Source organism: Puma concolor, chromosome F2, assembly GCF_028749965.1.
Source record: "Puma concolor isolate L17-30 chromosome F2, mPumCon1.1.hap2, whole genome shotgun sequence".
In the NCBI taxonomy this organism is placed as follows: Eukaryota; Metazoa; Chordata; class Mammalia; order Carnivora; family Felidae; genus Puma; species Puma concolor.
Window position 1 is genome coordinate 44,711,895 of NC_141684.1, and position 18,106 is coordinate 44,730,000.

At 41.5% G+C, this 18,106-nt stretch overlaps 1 protein-coding gene across 9 annotated transcripts in view; it reads left to right on the top strand.

The window, feature by feature from the left end:
- The window catches only part of RUNX1T1 (RUNX1 partner transcriptional co-repressor 1), a 142,490-nt gene that overhangs the window by 69,935 nt on the left and 54,449 nt on the right, over window positions 1–18,106 (top strand). For 7 of the 9 annotated variants that reach the window (XM_086695083.1, XM_086695086.1, XM_086695085.1 and 4 more), the window contains 3 exons: window positions 12,079–12,216; window positions 14,282–14,523; window positions 18,058–18,106. The exon at window positions 18,058–18,106 is cut by the window's right edge and continues 41 nt beyond it. In XM_086695083.1, the coding sequence (XP_086551209.1) occupies window positions 12,079–12,216; window positions 14,282–14,523; window positions 18,058–18,106 (429 nt within the window). Of the gene's footprint in view, window positions 1–9,908; window positions 9,934–10,371; window positions 10,397–12,078; window positions 12,217–14,281; window positions 14,524–18,057 lie in introns of those variants that run through there. The other 2 variants (XM_086695090.1, XM_086695089.1) reach the window with 2 other exon arrangements.

Below are 18,106 nucleotides of genomic sequence, written 5' to 3' on the forward strand. Positions count from 1 at the left end.
CAACAAGTTATTATACAGTTATTTATAATAGTTGCAGCAAGCCCAATAAAGAACAATTAGATGGTACAGGAGAGTTTCCCATACAGGGGACTTGGGAGGGACCCAGAACGCCTTCCTTGAGTAAGTGAATTTGAGTGGAGATCGGTTTTCCAGGTTGAAAGGCCCTGAGTTGAGGTGAAGCTTGCAACCTATAAAACCAGTGAGATATGAGGTGAGATAAGAGAGGCAGGCAGAGACGAAATCTGTCTAGGTTGTAGGTCATTTAAAGGGTTTTGGATTTTATCCTGAGAGTGATGATAAACTATTTAAACACTTTCAATAGGGGAGTAACTTGATCGGATCATTAGAATGTGAAGTTCTTGAGGGCAGTGATTTTCTTGTGTGTCCATTGTCTTTTCTCTGTGTCTGAAGGGGTACCTGGCACTTTGTAGATGGCTCAGGAATTTTCGAATACATGCTTTTATATTAAATGAGTGAATAGTTTTGTGTTTAACCAGATTACTTAAACTTGTGGGATAAGTACAAGTTGTTGTGGGATACACTGATTGCAGTGTAGGGTGAAGGGTTGCACAGACTAGTTCCTAGAAGGTCCCAGTGAGTGACGGTGGTGTTCCAGGATGCTGATAGCAATGGTGAAGCACATTTAGGAGGAAGAATAATTTGATGGTGGCACATGCGCAAGAAGACATTAAGGATGTTTTATGTAAAAACAACAGAGTCTTGCAGAGATATCTCTAAGTAAACTATGACTTATCCTGACTTTTTTCCAGATGATTCTTCCTGCTGTGTTTTGGTTTTAGTTTTTGACATGATCACACACCTCTAGATTCCCACTTGCTCAAGTTTTAATTTTACTTTGTTACCAAGCTCTGTGAATCTGCCGAAGAGTATAAAAATGTCTTCCTGAATCTTCTCGTCTCCAGTCTTAAGAGCCACGTCCATGCTGGATCCCTGTATTATTTCTAGCCTAGGCTGTTGCAGACCAGAACGCCTGCCCTCTCTTGCCTTTCTTACCCTATTTAATCTCTGCTCCATACTTATCCATAATATAAGATTAGAAATGAGCACATCCTAAAACTCTCAGTGCCTTCCCCTTGCCCATCATGTGAAGTCTAACAGTACTGGTTGCTGTTTTTTTAAAGAGTACATTGGATTAAATTCAATAAATTTTGTTGAGCTCTGGCTACTTGTCTGCAATTTAGCCACAGGTACATAGTCTGTGTACCTTCATAATTTTCTGCCCTGATTCACCAGCTCTTACCTGGATGATCATAACTGATGGCAGTGGATATGTGTACTACCCTTCAGCAGCTCCACAAGCTTCCTTAATAGCCTTTAACGCTGGCAAATAAGACAAATATTCCTGCAGGAAAATTGTCCACACTTAAAGATTGTCAAATGTTTGGATCACTTTTTATTTAGTGATTTTTTTTTTTTTCTCTACCTTCTGGAATAATCTTCAGTTTGGCAACAGGATGTTATATAGATACTTATATTCATTGCATGGGCCCTTGGTGATGTCTGTATCTTTTTCTGCTCTCTACACACGCAGGAGTTACTTTTTTTGTGTTAACTTGAGTGATTTGGTTTTTCCTTAATAAGTATTTTTACCACAGTCATTCAGCGAACATTTGCCGGCTGCCTGTGCCAAGGGGTTCGAACTCTTCCCAGACAGGAGATCCTTTTTTTCCAAAGGAAATCTTAACCAGAACAGCAGTGCATAGAGCAGATAAATATGGAGCTGTGCTGGTTGAAGTAGGGTAGCTAAACCTGGGGCTGCTGGATGGCCACTTAGTGGCCTCCAGGAAGTGGTTCTTAGACTTGGAAACAGGAGTCACAGGAGTGAAGCTCTTAACAACTGTGAGAGAGATGACATTTCTTAGGAACTTACACACAGTGGTAATGCCTGGCGTCCACTGGTATTCACATGACCAGCAGTCCTTTCCACACTTTAGGAAATTAGTAATTGATTTTTCTAGCTACAACCACCATTTGGGTACTTGTTAATGTTTAGAGTGTTTTTTGGGGGGTGCCAATTGGTTAAGGCAATCCACTCTTCATTTTGGCGCAGGTCATGATCTCACAGTTCGTGAGATCAAGCCCCGCAGCAGATTCTGCACTGATGGCACGGAGCTGGCTTGGGATTCTCTCTCCCTCTCTCTCTGCCCCGTACCCCCCTCCCCCCAAATAAATAAACACTTTCTAAAAAAAATAGGGTGCTTTATCTTGGGGTCCACAGCTCATCTTTGTCAAAAAATGAGCAGAGTGATCAAAACTATTTCCTGCTTCTACTGGTTAGCATTTTCCCCTCCGTAAAGTGGCGTCTACTTTGAACACTTATGCTGTCTGCCTCACTCAGCCTTTGCCCCCTCTAGGTAACCATAGTTCCTAATATGTCTCTGGCTGTTTTGTCGGAAACTGGCTTTGTTTTAGTCTTCGCTTACCTTCTTCGTTCGTTCCACAAATCAAGTGGCTGCTATTTCAAGCACTCTTCTTAATGCTGTGGAGGCTGGACTTAACAAACAGGTAGAAATTTCTGCATTCGTGAAGCTGACACTGTGGTTGGGGAGACACTCAAAACCAAGATAAATGTGTCAAGTGCTAGCTAGATAAATGCCATAGAGGAAGGGAAGGGAAATTCCCATTGTTCTCCCTGTAAGGACATGACCCAAACATTATTGAAGCTATTTTTCTAGAAATCGTGATAGGTTATTATAGACTCATCTCATTCTTCTGCCTGTTTTCCATCTTAACCCAAGTTCATGCACTTTAAAGGCATGAAGCTGGTCTTCAGACTGTCATCTCTGATTCCAGATAGCTGCTGGCCCAGCGGCTTACTGGCTCATTCCACACTGAGTCCTTGGCCTTGTTCTCATTAGTGCAGTTTCCCAATGTTTACTAATGACCTGTCTTACTCTCCCGCTTCCTCAGAGCTGAGAGTTTACTTATTTTAGTCATTGGGTTTCAAACTTTTGTATTTTCTACCCGTTAAGCTTACCAAATGAAATATGTAGAAGCCCAATCTATGAAAAAAATATGAAAGGTCTTAATGGGACGGAAGGTGTTTCGGATGAAGCCAGAGGCACCTCTTCTCATCCCTGCTCTTTCAATCTGCATTGTCACCTCCAGGGACTCCTGCCATAGAGCCATTATTTTAGTATGGCGCTGTGATTTTATGATAACGGAAGTGTTCCAGGGCCGAGTTCCCTAATAGGGTAGGCACAGCTACCTTATTGAATGTGGCTAGTGTGACTGAGGAGCTGAGTTTTAAATTTTGTTTAACTTTAATTAAAGTTTACATGGTCACAGGTGGCTAGTTACAGTAATATTGGAAGATGAAGTCCTCGTGTAACGCTCTCAGTTTAACATTAACTGAATGTGTCTTTATTTCAGTTTTCTAGATCATGTAAAAATAACATTAGTTTTAGAAGGTAATGGACTCTTGAGAAGGTCTGGAATGAGTTCTGGCTTGTAACCTTGGACAGATTGTCCAACCCTTCTGGGCCTCAGTTCCTTTTTATAAGATGGGCAAATTTGTAGTACCTTTTCATAGTGAGATTTAAAATGAGGTAAAGCATGCAGGGCATTTGGTACAGTGCCCAATGCTTGATTTTAGGTGACTTATCCTAATAAGTTGGTTTTTTGTATGTTTTTTTGCTTGTAAAAAGAAAACATGCTCATTGTAGAACGTTTAAATAAATGAGAAAAATAACAAGAAGAAATTAAAAATAATGTGTAATCCCACCATCCATAGACAAGCAACAGAAAAGCTTGTGAAATGTAGAAAACATGTGTTTTTGGTTCATAATATGCTTTTCTCTTTGTTGTGAATGTGCATATGTATGATTGTGCTATTCTTGTAAAAAAAGGGAGCTTTTGGAGGCTGTAGGTCTTATGTATACAGATTGCTTTACAAAGCCTTTTTTCTAATATTATATAAAAAGCCTTAGGGAATATGTTGTCATTACTGAAAAGCTGGTGAATTCAGTGATTTACTACTGTTTTGTTTTGTTTTCTTTAGATTTATCTTTGGTAACTTAATGTTTTCAGAATATAGAAATTCTTTTCATTTATTTATTTATTTATTTATTTTAATGTTGTTTTAAATTTATTTCTGAGACAGAGCATGAGCAGGGGAGGGGCAGAGAGAGAGGGAGACACAGAATCTGAAGCAGGCCCCAGGCTCTGAGCTGTCAGCACAGAGCCTGACACGGGGCTGGAACTCACAGACTGTGAGATCATGACCTGAGCTGAAGTCGGACGCTTAACTGACTGAGCTACCCAGGCGCCCCTAGAAATTCTTTTTAGAATTCTTTTAGGATGATAGAAAAAAGATGGAGGTGATTTTAAGTTAAAGCTCTTAAAAGTTCTGGCGTCTCAAAGTTGTCATGACTGTAGACATGCCTTATGACATAGTACTATGTATTCCTTTAAAATACTACATTTATTGAGCACGTTCGCTGTATCAGGCATGGGGCAAAGTGCTGAGAATATAAAAACAAGTAAGATGTCGTCATTACCCTTGAATAAGTTATGACCTAGTGGGAGAGACCGACTTGATTCTAAATACAGTGTGGTCAGTGCTGTAAGAGGGATCTGGACCGGGTAATAAGGGAATAAAGGGCCTTCCTGGCCAGCTAGGGATGGAAGGGTTGTCAACGGAGGGTCCCTGGCTGAAGTAATACCTGAAAGAAGATTTAAAGGAATGATGGACTTAACCAGGCAGTGGTGGGATGAAGAAGAATCTAGGGAAAAGAAAGGGTGCAGTGTGAGGGAAGCCTGTACGACCTGGGGGCATTGGGAGAGCTGCGTTAGTTCGGTACGGAGTTCAGAGGTGGGGATAAGAGTGGAAGGGAGAAATGAAGATGAGCCTGGAGCAGTTACAGAAACCAGATGGGTCCCAATGGTCTTTCAGTGCCTTATTAAGGCACAAGGCCTTTATGTTTCACATCGCAAAAGGTCTTTGAAGAGTACTAAGAAGAGAGGAGTAAGGTCTCTGATCATATCTTTGCCATACGTAGTGACATGATGGTGTGATTTGGACAATGGCACAGAGATGAATAGTACACGGCAGGGAGACCATCCAATGGGTTGTTGATTAGACCAGGTGAGAGATGATGGATGAGGAGGGTTTGAATCCAGGGTGTTGAAAATGAGTAGCCCTCTGGATGTTTGGGTGCGGAACTTGGGAGGGATGGTAGGCCTAGAGGTACAAGTCATCGACATAAGAGCCATGGGGTGACTGTCACCACACAAATGAAGTCCCTAAGGAGAAGGTATAGAGAGAAGATTTCAAGAGTAACTATGAAGGAGCATGGGGGAAACTACCAGTAATTATCACAGTGGTGAAGAAACGTCAGAAGGAGCAGCCCGGACGTCCTGAGAAGAATGAGAGCGTTGGAATGCTGGGATCCTGGGGATAACAATGTTTCCAAAGGGAGGAAGTGGTGAGATGCAGTCAGATTCTACAAAGATGCCAGATAAAGTATCTGGTGTTTCTTGGATTAATAATGAAGAGATAATTGAAGAGTTTCAGTGGCAGTTAGGATGATATCTTGATGCTACACTCCCAATATTATTTTAGTGTGTGTTCTTTGGTTTCAAGTGTAGGTTTTAGGCAAAGGAGGGATTGATTGACGAGGTTCTGTGGGCTGTTTGGAAGATCACGTTGTAGGAATTAGTAGAATGAAGAATTTCGCATTATCAGGATAATCTCTTGCCATTTTTCTTCATTTCTTTCTGCCTGTTAGTTGCCTTCTTTTTCACATGGAGGGCAGTAGGCAGTACAGTCTTCTACCTCTGGAGTGAGATTGTTTTTCTGCCTTCACATCTGAAGGTAAAAATGTTGGAGAATGACTGAGATTGCCCATCTTGGACAGCGTGCTGTGCCGGAACCAGCTGCTGGTAACCTTGGTACAAGGTCATGAAAGAACATGGTGACTCCCAAGGTAGTTATGGGATTAGAGGTATGACGGGTCCCAGTATGGGGAGGAAAACTTTCTAGGAGTCCACTGGAAGTTTGTGAAAGATGGAATGGGAAATGAGGAAGGAAGGAATGTGAGTGTAGAGTACTCTTTAAGAACCTGGGCTATCAGAGTGAGTGTTTTGATGATAACTAAACAGGGACAAGTGGACATTGGTAGGGTTGTTTCATAACCAGATCATCAGTGGAGATTTAGTAATGAGGATTGAAAAGGTATTTGAAAACAAGAGATAGATGTTAATTGTAGTGTGTGTGGGAAAAGATTTCTATGCAGACACATTCTTGTGGACATAGATACTTATGTGAACAGAGGAAGTCTGGTTATGATCACCAATTTCAAAATAATTTTGTGGTCCCTTTATTGTCAGATTTATGTTCTCTGGGTAGTCTTGTCTTTGAAATGAACATAAGCCATATCTGTAGAAAGAAACCAGAGAGTATTAGAGTTTGCAGATGATCCCTGAAGTTATATAATCTAAGATGCTTAATTTTATGGGTAAGAAAAGTAGACTCCAAAGAAGAGAAGTGAAGGAATCACAGATATAACAGTACCTACCAGAAGAAGAGGGTCTGTTTTAGTCCTTGGGTCTCTGATCAGTTCATGAGGAAGTCTTTCCCAAAACTTCCATAGACCTCCCTGGATGACCCATTGTCTAGAATCGGAGCACAGCACTCATCTCTGAAACCTGTTGCTGATTAAGGGGAGCATGACAACCTGATTAAAAGAAGAAGGATCTGCTCCCCAAGAATTGTGCACCTGAACAAAATCAGGACTTCCAAGCAAGAAAGAAGGGAGAAGCGGTGTTGAGTAGGAGCTCCAGGATCTGTGACATAAGCTAAAGAGTCTGTTTGTATTCTGTGGGCAGTGGGACCTTCCCAAAGGTGTTTTTTTTTTTTTTTTTTTTAACGTTTATTTACTATTGAGAGACAGACACAGAGTGTGAGCAGGGAAGGGGCAGAGAGAGGGGGAGACACAGAATCTAAAGCACGCTCCAGGTTCTGAGCTATCAGCAGAGAGCCCTACGTGGGGCTTGAACTCACAAACCGCGAGATCATGACCTGAGCCGAAGTCGGATGCTTAACCAACAGCCACCCAGCCACGCCCTTTGCATTTAAAAAAAATTTTTTTTAACGTTTATTTATTACTGAGAGACAGAGGGACCCAGCGTGAACCGGGAAGGGGCAGAGAGAGGGGGAGTGGACCTTCCCAAAGGTTTTAAAGCATGGAATAGACAAGATCATATTTGTGTTTCAGAAAAAAAAAATCTTCATAAAACACCTGTGATGAAGTAACAGATCATTCTTACACTTGCCTAAAACGACATAAGTTGATCACAGAGTTGAAGTAAATTTCAGAACTCCAGCATGTTCCCATATTACCTGCATTCCACTTCCTAATCATGTATTTATATGCTGTTGATGGTTATGTATTTGTCTTTTAAATTAGGCATTTAAAAAAACTGCCATCAAATTGCTTACTGTTTTCATTGGTTGGAGTGATTGGATATATAACACACACACACACACACACAACTATTGTACTCATAGGCTGTGGTTGGAGAGATTGGGTGTAAACACACACACACATGCGCGCACACACACACACACACACACACACACACACACACACACACTGTTGTACTCATAGGCTGTGGTAAATGCTAAAAGGCCAAACAAGCATGATGCGGTTGGTGCCTTGGGTACCTGGGGAAAGCTATAAGAGGATCTGTAATGGGCAGTGAAGAATGGGATAGGTGGGGCAGATCTTTCTAGATGAAGGAAATAAACAGTATAAAATGAAAGGCAGAAAAGCCAGGGAATGCCAAGGTGCCCTGTACAGATAGAGCATAGACCCGGGGGAAGGACATTGGAAATAAAGCCATGAATGGATGATGGAGAGGCAGGCACAAGAGAATGGAGATCACATGTGCTGGTGCCTGACTTGAGTACGTACTATGCCAGGGTCTTAATGAGGCAGAGAGGGGTGTATATCAGTATTCTTCTTATGAGGAACTCAGGATCAACATAACTTGCCTGAGGACCCACTACTGATGGCTGAGTTTACATTCAAAACCAAGTCTGTCTTAACTTGGAAATTTGTCTGTTATTCCAAATAGCCTTCCACTGTATCATTCCATTGTGCTTAGAATATTAGCATTTGACTTTTATTCTCCTGAGCAGGAATGAACATTCCAGAAGTGCTCAGCAGGGAAATGAGATGGCAGCATTGTGGAGGCTGGGTGGCCACCATTCTAGTCTGCAGGCAGTTTCCTTTAACATCTCACACCCAGCCACTGGACTCACTAAATGATTCTGTTGTCAGGCCTGAATTTGCCATATTTTCCATAGAAATAAAAATCAAAGTCTGTACCCACTTTTGTGTTTCCTTAGCTGCTTTCTCCTTTCTGGTAGGAGTACTTCAGTTCCACTTGGGCTTACTCCTCTTTATTGTGTATCTTGTAGCTCCTATAGCTAGCACTTACTCAAATTAGACCAACTGTACCAACTGCTAATTCACCGAGAGGTTTCTCGATCTGTCACATCTGGGATGTAGGTATTTCTTCTATTACAAGATATTTCTTCTATTATAATTGACATGATGAACTCTGATAGAAAAAGACGTCCCGTCTACCAATCCTGAACTTTCTATTTACAGTAATGATCTCTAGAAATAGTATGTAAATAAGGAAAATACAGAATGCCTATTCTCCATACCTTAAAAACACATCTGGAACTGTTTGAACTAACAAAAAGTAAAGTAAGTGTAACGGCAGATTATGCCATACCTTTCCTTTTTACTTAAAAAAAAAAAAAAGAAAAAGAAGGAAATGGAAAACATACCCCTTCTAGAAGCCTCTGACACTGAATTGGATATTGAAATGGTATCAGTAATGTATTTATATATGCCACATTTTCATCCATGTTTCAGCCATCTTTGGTACATATGTGTTGGATATTTGCCATGTGAGTTGAAATGTTACCACATAGGGGAGATCTTTATTTAGTAGTAGTGTGTATCATTAAGGTAGAGGCAAGTCAGTCCTTTTGATTATACATACCTTCCTGCTCTGATAGATTGTTTTTCTTTTTCTTTTTCTTTTTTTATCATTTTGTGCCAGTCTTTCAACTGATGTCAGCATTCCCCTGCAGCAACTAAAAATAGAAATTACATCTAGGAATAATTTTCATAAACTTAAAAAAATTGCATAAGAAATATTATAACTTAATATTGGTTTTACTGTATCCTCTAATTTGAAACGGAGAAGAAATACTTCTGTGGTTGAATCATAGTTCTTTTGCTGTTTGCTATAAAAGTTTCAAGAATATATATTTCAAAATGTTTTGCTTTTTTTTTTTTTTTTTTTTTTTAAGTAATCCAAAACAAATGCAACAGGACTCAGCATACTTGAAACACATTTTCTGAATTTATCTTAAATCTCTCTACTCCAGAGGGTTTGTGTGTGTGTCCGGGTTAGTCCTGGCTGGTAACTTCACCATCTCTCCTCGTCCTGGATTGATTGCACTGAACAGCACGGAATGAGTTACATATGGTCCCACTTTGTCTAAGTTTGTAGGACCTCTGGGTTGGAACTCCATTTGATCAGAGTGGAGCTAACTGTCGCCGAAATTTGGCTATTCCGGCCAGAATGCATATAGTCCTGTTTAGAAGCAGTGGTGTTTTTGCAATGCTTTGGCTCAGTGGTTCTTGTTCTTAAAGTATCCATGCCGTTTCGAGGATTTAAAAAAATCACTCCTCTACCTTTTATCGTCGTCGTTGTTGTTGTTGTTGCTGTTGTTACTATTATTAAGATCCTCTTAAGTTTGAAGAGGACACCCATTGTCGATTTTATCGTCTATTTCCTTTTCTCTCAGTGTCAGCAACAAGGGTAGACAGACGCGGGTTTCAGATGTGTTTTCCAGTTTAGGTTCTGCTCAAGAAGTACCTCCAGGTAAGTAAGGTGCAGGGGCCATGCCCACTAAGGCTCAGCGTGTCCGGGTGGACGAAGCCGCCTGGGGTAACTTTCTCTTCATTTGGGCTCTTTTCTCCCTTGCTGCGTTTTTCCTTCCCTTGCTTTACTTATTTATTTTTTCACGATTCCCACCCCCCCCCCCCCGCCCCCTCCCACTCTTCCTCCCTCTGTCTGCACAACCACGTGCTTCAAGTCTGTGTATCTGGACTGCCTTCTCTAACAGTTCAGTGTGAGTGTTCGCAGAATGAAAACCAGATGGACCTGCAGTTCCCACTGTTATCTCCCAGCCGACTCTGGCAAGCCTCCCTCTATCCCTCCTTCCTTGGCATGACAGAAATATTTGCCTTTATTTAGGGAGAGTTGTATTTGCTGCTGTACCTCTTCCCTCAGCTGCAACATAAGCGGAAAGCTATTTATTCCCTTGTTGCTGAGGTTGGTTGAGGTGAGTAGACCATGCAGCGAATTTAACTATTGAAGAAGTGCTTTTAAACCTGCCTGACTTCGGTAGTTTTCTAGACTAAGTGAGTTACTGATCCTGGGTGTTACAGTGTTCTGGAATAGCACTAGGAAGGCAAGCTTTTAAGGGGTGAGATCAAGGTAGAAACGCTCTCCATGTGGGTTTTTACCACATTTCACTCAGAACATGCATTGACTAAAGGGGCATTCGTGGTTCTCCAGCGAGCTGTCAGGGTGAAGAAAAAGAGACTCTGATATTAGGCTATCAAAATGCTCTTATTAGAATGATGATTATTTTCATTCTTTTATCGCATTTCCCCTGTTACGGCATCGACATTGTTTCAACTTTAAAATGTTATGTTCTGTTGCAACCCAAGTCTCGTGAAACGGCTCTGAATAAAGGTGTGAGGTAGGTTTGGAGTTGCCAGCATAGTGATTTGGATTTTTCACTTAAAAAAAAAAAAAAATAGACATTTAAAGTCAGTGTTGAGAATTTCTCCCCATGGTTATCATAGTGTTTTAAAAGACCCACTCTTGACCAGTAGTCCCCGTGACTTGACTTTTCCAAAAGTCCGAGTGGGAAATATTTGTACCTAAGGCTGCATGAGGGGCCTCAGACATTTTTGGTGTGTGTGTGTGTGTGTGTGTGTGTGTGTGTGTGTGTGTGTGTGTGCATGTGTGCGCAGGCACACAGTGCTGGTAGAAAATTGTATTCTAAAGAAACAAAACTCACTTTTTTATTGGAGATCTGTTGCTTCAATAGATTTGACAGAGAAAAAAACAGCTCAGAATTTCAAAGGCAAAGCATGCATAGTAGAAAACAGTCTTGAAGCTCAAATGTTCGTTATTGGGTAATCAGGAAATTTCTCCATATCTGTCACATACTCATGAGAAAATACAGAGAGGGCCTTTCGTCCCTTTTCATTTGCTATTTGGGGTTTTTCCATTCTCATTCCGCCCGAGGTTATTAATTGAAGGATTGGTCTCATGTTTCTAAGACGGTGGGTCGCAAATCACAAATTCTGAATAAACAATCGTGTAACCTCATTGTGTGAAATACAGCATTTATGTAGTGGGGCGTTTTCCTGCAGGGCAGAGGAACATTGAAGTGAGGAGTGTATCTGGGAGATATAACCCGCTTCTCCTCATGGGCCAGAAACTAAGCACAGAAAGGGCATGGCAGGTGTTACAAAAAAAAAAAGTCCTTATAAACATGCTGGCTCCTATCAGTATCTCACCTGCATAACAGACCTTCAGATTTGTGTTGTTCCTCACTAAAGGGTTTATTACCATTTTACTTCCTCATCTATTTTTTACCGCTTGCTAGCGTTGGCTTCAGCTTCGAGTGAGGTTGTGCCGTTGGATATAACACTACCAAGGTAGCATCTGCCCAAGCCAGAAATAACAATAGGATGTAAAATAACCCAGTTACAAATGAGGTCCTGCCATCTGTGCTACACCTTCTTAAGTGGGGTTTGGATGATAAAGTCCTGATTTAAACTTCAGTAGATCAGCCTATTTTATTGAGAGGAGATGTCAGATTTCTTCTGTTCACTTGCTTGTAAAAAAGATGAACCCCACTTAAAAAAAAAACAACAAAACAAGAAACAAAAAGCAACGAAGGTGCTTAAGGAGTAAAATAACCTGTTCAATGGTGGCGTCCTCCAGATCGGACTGAGAAGCACTCCACGATGCCAGACTCACCTGTGGATGTGAAGACCCCATCTAGGCTGACTCCTCCCACCATGCCACCTCCCCCTACAACTCAAGGAGCTCCGAGAACCAGTTCATTTACACCGACGACGTGTGAGTAGACACTTCTGCGTTTCCCGTTTCCATTTTGAAGTCTAAATTCTTTTTTTCCTGCAGAAGTGAAGCCCCGCCCCCCCCCCCCCCCCCCCGCCGCCTCCTTCCCCCAAATCATTTAATTGCCAGTGAGTAGGTATTGAGCCTGCGCAGACGTACAGCATCTTAGGTATAATTTGTATGACTGCCAATATTTGCCTGCCTTTCCATTTTTGCTTCACAGTTGTAGTCTGCTTTGATTTCCGCAGTGAAGACTATTGCATTCGTTTGGGCTGCGGCTTCATTTGTTACCACCGTAATTTTTAGTTTGACTTAATGTGTAGCTCCTTACTTTAGCTTGTACATTTTGCCTTGGAACATGTTAATATCCTACAATTATTTCCAGGTTGCTTCTGGTCTTCTAATACCACTTTCTTCTGGTATTTACAAATAAGATTCAAAGCTAGCAGCCTTACGTGAAAAAGGGGTATTGCTCTGGGCGACAGTCACATACAGAAAACTTTCTGAAAGAAGGAGCATCTTTCTTGTCTTGAGCCTGTCAGACTTTTATTAAACCTTTACTCGATTCCAACTCGGCTCAGGCCTTGTGTCCTGAATCAGTGGCGTGTATTGGCTTTCTGGGTTGTCCGAGGAAAGGACAGAACATTCCGAGAGAACAGCCACTTCCCTTCCTTTCCTGTAGATTCCAGCAGGGATAGTGGATAGCTTTGTTTCCATCGGTTTCAAAGTCCCGGGTAAAATTGTCCTAAAGGATTTGTGAAACTAATAAATGCTATCTGTTGCAGATAGTACTATTTACAGATCATGTGTCATCAAGTCTGTATGAATGAACAATCACAGGCAAAACTAGATCCATGGGATTATAAGGGATTGGCAGAATACACATCCCAGGCTGTTTATGCGGCGTGGCGCTGCCACTTAAAGGCCTTTCCAAACGTGTAAGGAACAGAAGGCTGCAGCGGCACCAAGTTGCGACCCCGTCATCTCGTATCTGGTTTGTCGTTACCCAGAGCCACAGTGATGGGCACATGTCTTCTGTGAGAGGTCCTAGTGAGCAGTCATTTCATGACAGGTTGCTTTGATGCTCGTTTGGGACAAGGGGCTATTGTATTATCTGGAAACTTTTAAGAATGATAGAGTGCTTCAGGCATCTTCAAACTCCTGTTGGAGATAACCTGTCAAAATTACATGTAATAGATGAGTTGGATAAAGTGGAGTTGGTCGAATTTATTGATTTTAATATGATAAAATCAACATTTTCGTTAGTGAGAAATGCGCAAAATTCTCTAGTCTTGTTCTTACGAATTATCTCGGTGTTCAGATACATTTTATCGGAAACAAAGTTGTCAAATTACCGCCAATCCACGCTATTAGTTGGGACGAGATGTCCCTTTCCGATTTCTTGAACTAACTCTCTGATAATTACCATATCCATTTGGCTTCTTATATAAAATTTGCATCTTCCCTAAAGAAGTGGTTAAGAAATATGAGGGGGAGAAAATAGCCTTCTAATTGGGTGGTATAAGGTTAAAACTTGAAAGTCCTGTTTCTATAAACACAGCTGTCAGTTGTGTGTACAAAACATGATTAAAAATGTTCAGTGATGAATTTAGTCTCCACCAAATGTACACTTTCTCTAGGGGAACAGTTTAGAGAGGAACAGTCCCGCTATATTGATGTCAGCCTGTGACAGAAGGCTGACATCCAAAAACGCTGTTTGTTCCGTGTTTGAGACATTTCACGTGGTTGGCATATGTGTGCACGGGAGGCAGGGCTGTCCCCGGGTTACAGCCGACTCCCATGGGGGCTCCGCTTCCGCGTGGAGTACCGGCACACAGTGTGAGGAGGGGAGAGCCATCCAGTCCTAGAGTACCTGAACCCGTGGTACCCCTGGGAAGCCAAAGCCTTTGACAGAAAAGCCCCCCCCCCCCCCCCCCCCCCCCGGTTTCCCAAACCACAGGATCCTCCAGATTTAAAGGGAACGACACTTGATTGTAATTTCCTTGTGCCTTTTCCCTCTGCGTTGATTTACTTGTTTTTCTTTCTTATTTTGTGCTCTTGACAGTAACCAATGGCACGAGCCATTCACCCACAGCCTTGAATGGCGCCCCCTCACCGCCCAATGGCTTTAGCAATGGGCCTTCCTCCTCTTCCTCTTCTTCTCTGGCTAATCAACAGCTGCCCCCAGCCTGTGGCGCCAGGCAACTCAGTAAGCTGAAACGGTTCCTTACTACCCTGCAGCAGTTTGGCAATGACATTTCTCCAGAGATAGGAGAGAGAGTCCGCACGCTCGTACTAGGACTGGTGGTAAGCAAACGGAAATTAGCCCAGTTTTCCGGGGGTAATGGGAGAGGGTGTGTATGGGAGACGCGAAATACAGACTGTTCTCCCAACCGTTTTGTTAGCCTACCTGGAGATTGCATGTAAGTCTGGTAATTCTGTAGTAACCGGGTTCTCAAGTCTGCATTGGGTATTGGTCCCCATCATGGTTTCTTTTACCATCTGACAATAAAGATATGGTGACACAGTTTATTATTATCTTAGCCATAAACACATGTGTGTGTATAAAATGCAATAGGTATACGTTCTTGGCCTGACGAGTGGCTTTCAGCAGTGACAAAATGTTTTCGTTATGTTAGCGATCCATTTAATCTAGCTAGGGTGCTCGTTTTGACATAGTTGCTTTGAAGGATTTTTATCACTGGTCTAAGATGAACAAGAGTTTATAACGAATAACGTACTTCTATGTGTTTTCATTTTTGAGGCCAATAACATTTTTTAAAAAATTTCCTTGTGGTAAAATACACATAACGTAACATTGACCACTTTAACCGTTTCTGGGTGTGCAGTTCAGCGGCATTAAGTACCTCCATGTTGGTGTATATCCATCACTGCCACCCATCTTCAGAACCTTCTTCATCACCCCAAACTGGAACTCCGTACCCATTAAACAGTAACACCCCAAGTTCCCCTCCCTCAACCCTTGGTAACCACTGATGGTTTTTTTTTTTTTTTTTTTTTTTTAACAATTCTTTGTTAAAGGTAGAATTCACTTAAACCATTCATTTGAAACAGAAGTGTTGACTTAGGCACATTGTGCCACACTCTGTACATTATCACACTGGAAATGAGCACATGTATCATTTTGGGGGGGGCATCCTGAATCATTTTTGTATACATACTGTGATTTTTTGGTACAGGTAGAGGATTTTCATTTAGGAAGGGCAATTTTCCCATAGCAAACGGAGTCAGGGAGAAGCTGTGAGTCACAGGTTCGATCCTTACGGTAGACCTGAAATTCAGGTGACGGGCCCCTGTTCGCTTTCTCTTGAAATAGATCATTCGTTTGTATTCCGTGGACTTATGGGCAAAGCCATACTCGTTGTGTTTTGCAAAAGAAGCCCCCGGATTAAAGCCCGTGCGCGAGTCTAGTACAGTAGATGATGCTTCCAATCACAATAACTCACATTTGACAGATATTTTGCAGTTCGCTCTTTTAACCCTTACCTCCCTGTCCTGAGTGCTCTAAGAAAAAGCTTTCACATTTTCCACAGTCTGCCAGCTCCAACTGGCGCTCTTCCCTACCGGGAAGGTGAGGACCACAGGAGTGTGTCAGCTTTGCCACAGTTACTTTTGTCAATCACTTATCTTTTTCCTTTGTCGTTCTTGAGTTTCGCAGAGTAGACTTTGCAACTAGCAAATAAATTAGACCCAAGAACCGCAAAGTAAATCCAAAGCAGTGATTGTGTCCCATAAATAGTGAAAATGTTCTTTGTAACAAAAAATTTTTTTTTTTTTTAATTTTTTTGAAAACTGCTTTATATATTTGATATATTCTCTAACGTTGGTTTCCGTAAGTTCCAATGTGGAAGAGTTTGGTAACTTTAAGTCAGTTTTCCCAGATGTTCAGTGGCATACTTTCGAGTGCAATACCTCTTTTCAGAGATATATTTATTTAAAAACCTTCAGAGGGTAAGTTAGGGGAAGACATTAATGATAGGTTAAGGGAAGATATTAATTAATAGTGCTTTGCGTGGAATCGGCAGGCAGTGAATATTTGTCAAATGAGTGAATGAATAGAGAATGGATGTTGTTTTTAAATTTTGTTATTTGAATACAGTTGACATGATATCACTACATTAGTTTCAGGTGTACAACATCGTGATTGAGCTTCTCTATATGTTAGGCTGTGCTCACCGTAAGTGTACCTATCATCTGTCACCATATAATACTATTATCATATTTATTATTAACTGTATTTCCTATGCTGTGCCTTTTATTCCTGGGACTTCCTCATTCCATAACTAGAAGCTTGTATCTCTTAACACCTGTTTGCCCATTTTGCCCAGCTCCCCGCCTACTGCCTTCCTTTCTGGTGATGAGCAGTTTGTTTAATAGAGAACGGATTTTTTTTTTTTTTTTTTTTTTTTTTTGGAGCATTTGACTACAAGCTTTTATGTATGCCATTCTATCTAAATTCTGGGACCTGCCCTTAGGGGTAGTGATTTTATATACATTTTACATGTGGGGAAACTGAGGTTTACGAAGTAAAACACACAGGGCTACCCAACTGAAGTGACGGGCCTGTGATTTGAACTCAGACAGTCAGTCATAATGAATCCCCTTCTGCTGTTATTTAGATGGAGTTAGACAATCTGTCAGGAGGAACAGGCTCAAGGCACAAAATAACTGGCATGGCTTTAGAAAACCGGCCATTGAAACAAAATGAAAGATGAAACAAATAGACTCCCTGATCTCTGTTACAGGTAGGAAGTTCATGGTTATTCACAGTTTCATGTGAGGATGTTTTGAGTTTAGAGGTGTAAAAAACTTAGAGTTTGCTGGCCCCACACTGAATCATGAAAAGGAAAAGAACTGCACAAGAAAGTGGGTGGAGGCATATTTTGAAGGAGTTAGGTCGCCAGTACTGCAGTTTAGTCAGGCCTGAGGGTAATTGAGGTGTTGAGGAAGTTGAGACTGAAGTTTCTAGTTGTGAATCTGCCACGACACTGAGGAAGACGAACCAAAATACGGTTAATGTACTCAACACCCTTACAGTAGGTTGGTTGTCTGTTAAGTAGATGCTTTTATCGATACGTATGGCCCGCTCTAGGACAGCGGCCCTGAGTATTTGGAGGCTGGCTTATGTGGCGTAGGTTAGGACTAAGTGCAAGTCATTCTGTGCAGTCCCATTGGGGTTGAGCAGTACATGTTGCCTGTAGGGTAAGTGGAATATCTTTGATAACCAGAGAGTGTTTTCACCCTCTGCGAGACTCAGTGACTCAGAGACGTCTCAGACTTGTTCTCGGGCTTTATTGGTCAGCACACTACCCAACTTAGCTGCTCCTCCTGAACCAAGATGCTTTGGTCGACAAAGAAGGCCTGCAAGATGGGAAGACAGAAGAATATTTCCACCAGAAATAACACAGACATGACACGTTGGATGAATTGAGATTCTGGCCCTTGGCTTTGGGCTTTGAGCGATCAGTTGGGCTTTCAAATATATCTGAGTATGTTCGTTTTTCGTACAGGTAATAGAAGTCTCTGCAATCAGAGACTTACTTCTATGACAATGAAACCACGCTAAGGTCCCTGCACATTATTCTCCAAGTTCCATAGTTAATGTGCTACGTTATCTAATGCGATTGTTGGAGGTGGGTGGTAACTGTATATGATATGTGATCTTTGTTTACAAAGTCGAAAGGTTTTATATTGAAAGTGGTGCTTCCCGCATGTGTGTTATTACACACTCTTGTAACCGCATTAGTAATTTATTAGTTTCACTGTTTTTACTATTTACCAAGAGACCAACGTACTTATAATCCACATTTTCTCCCACAGAACTCTACTTTGACAATTGAAGAATTTCATTCCAAACTGCAAGAAGCTA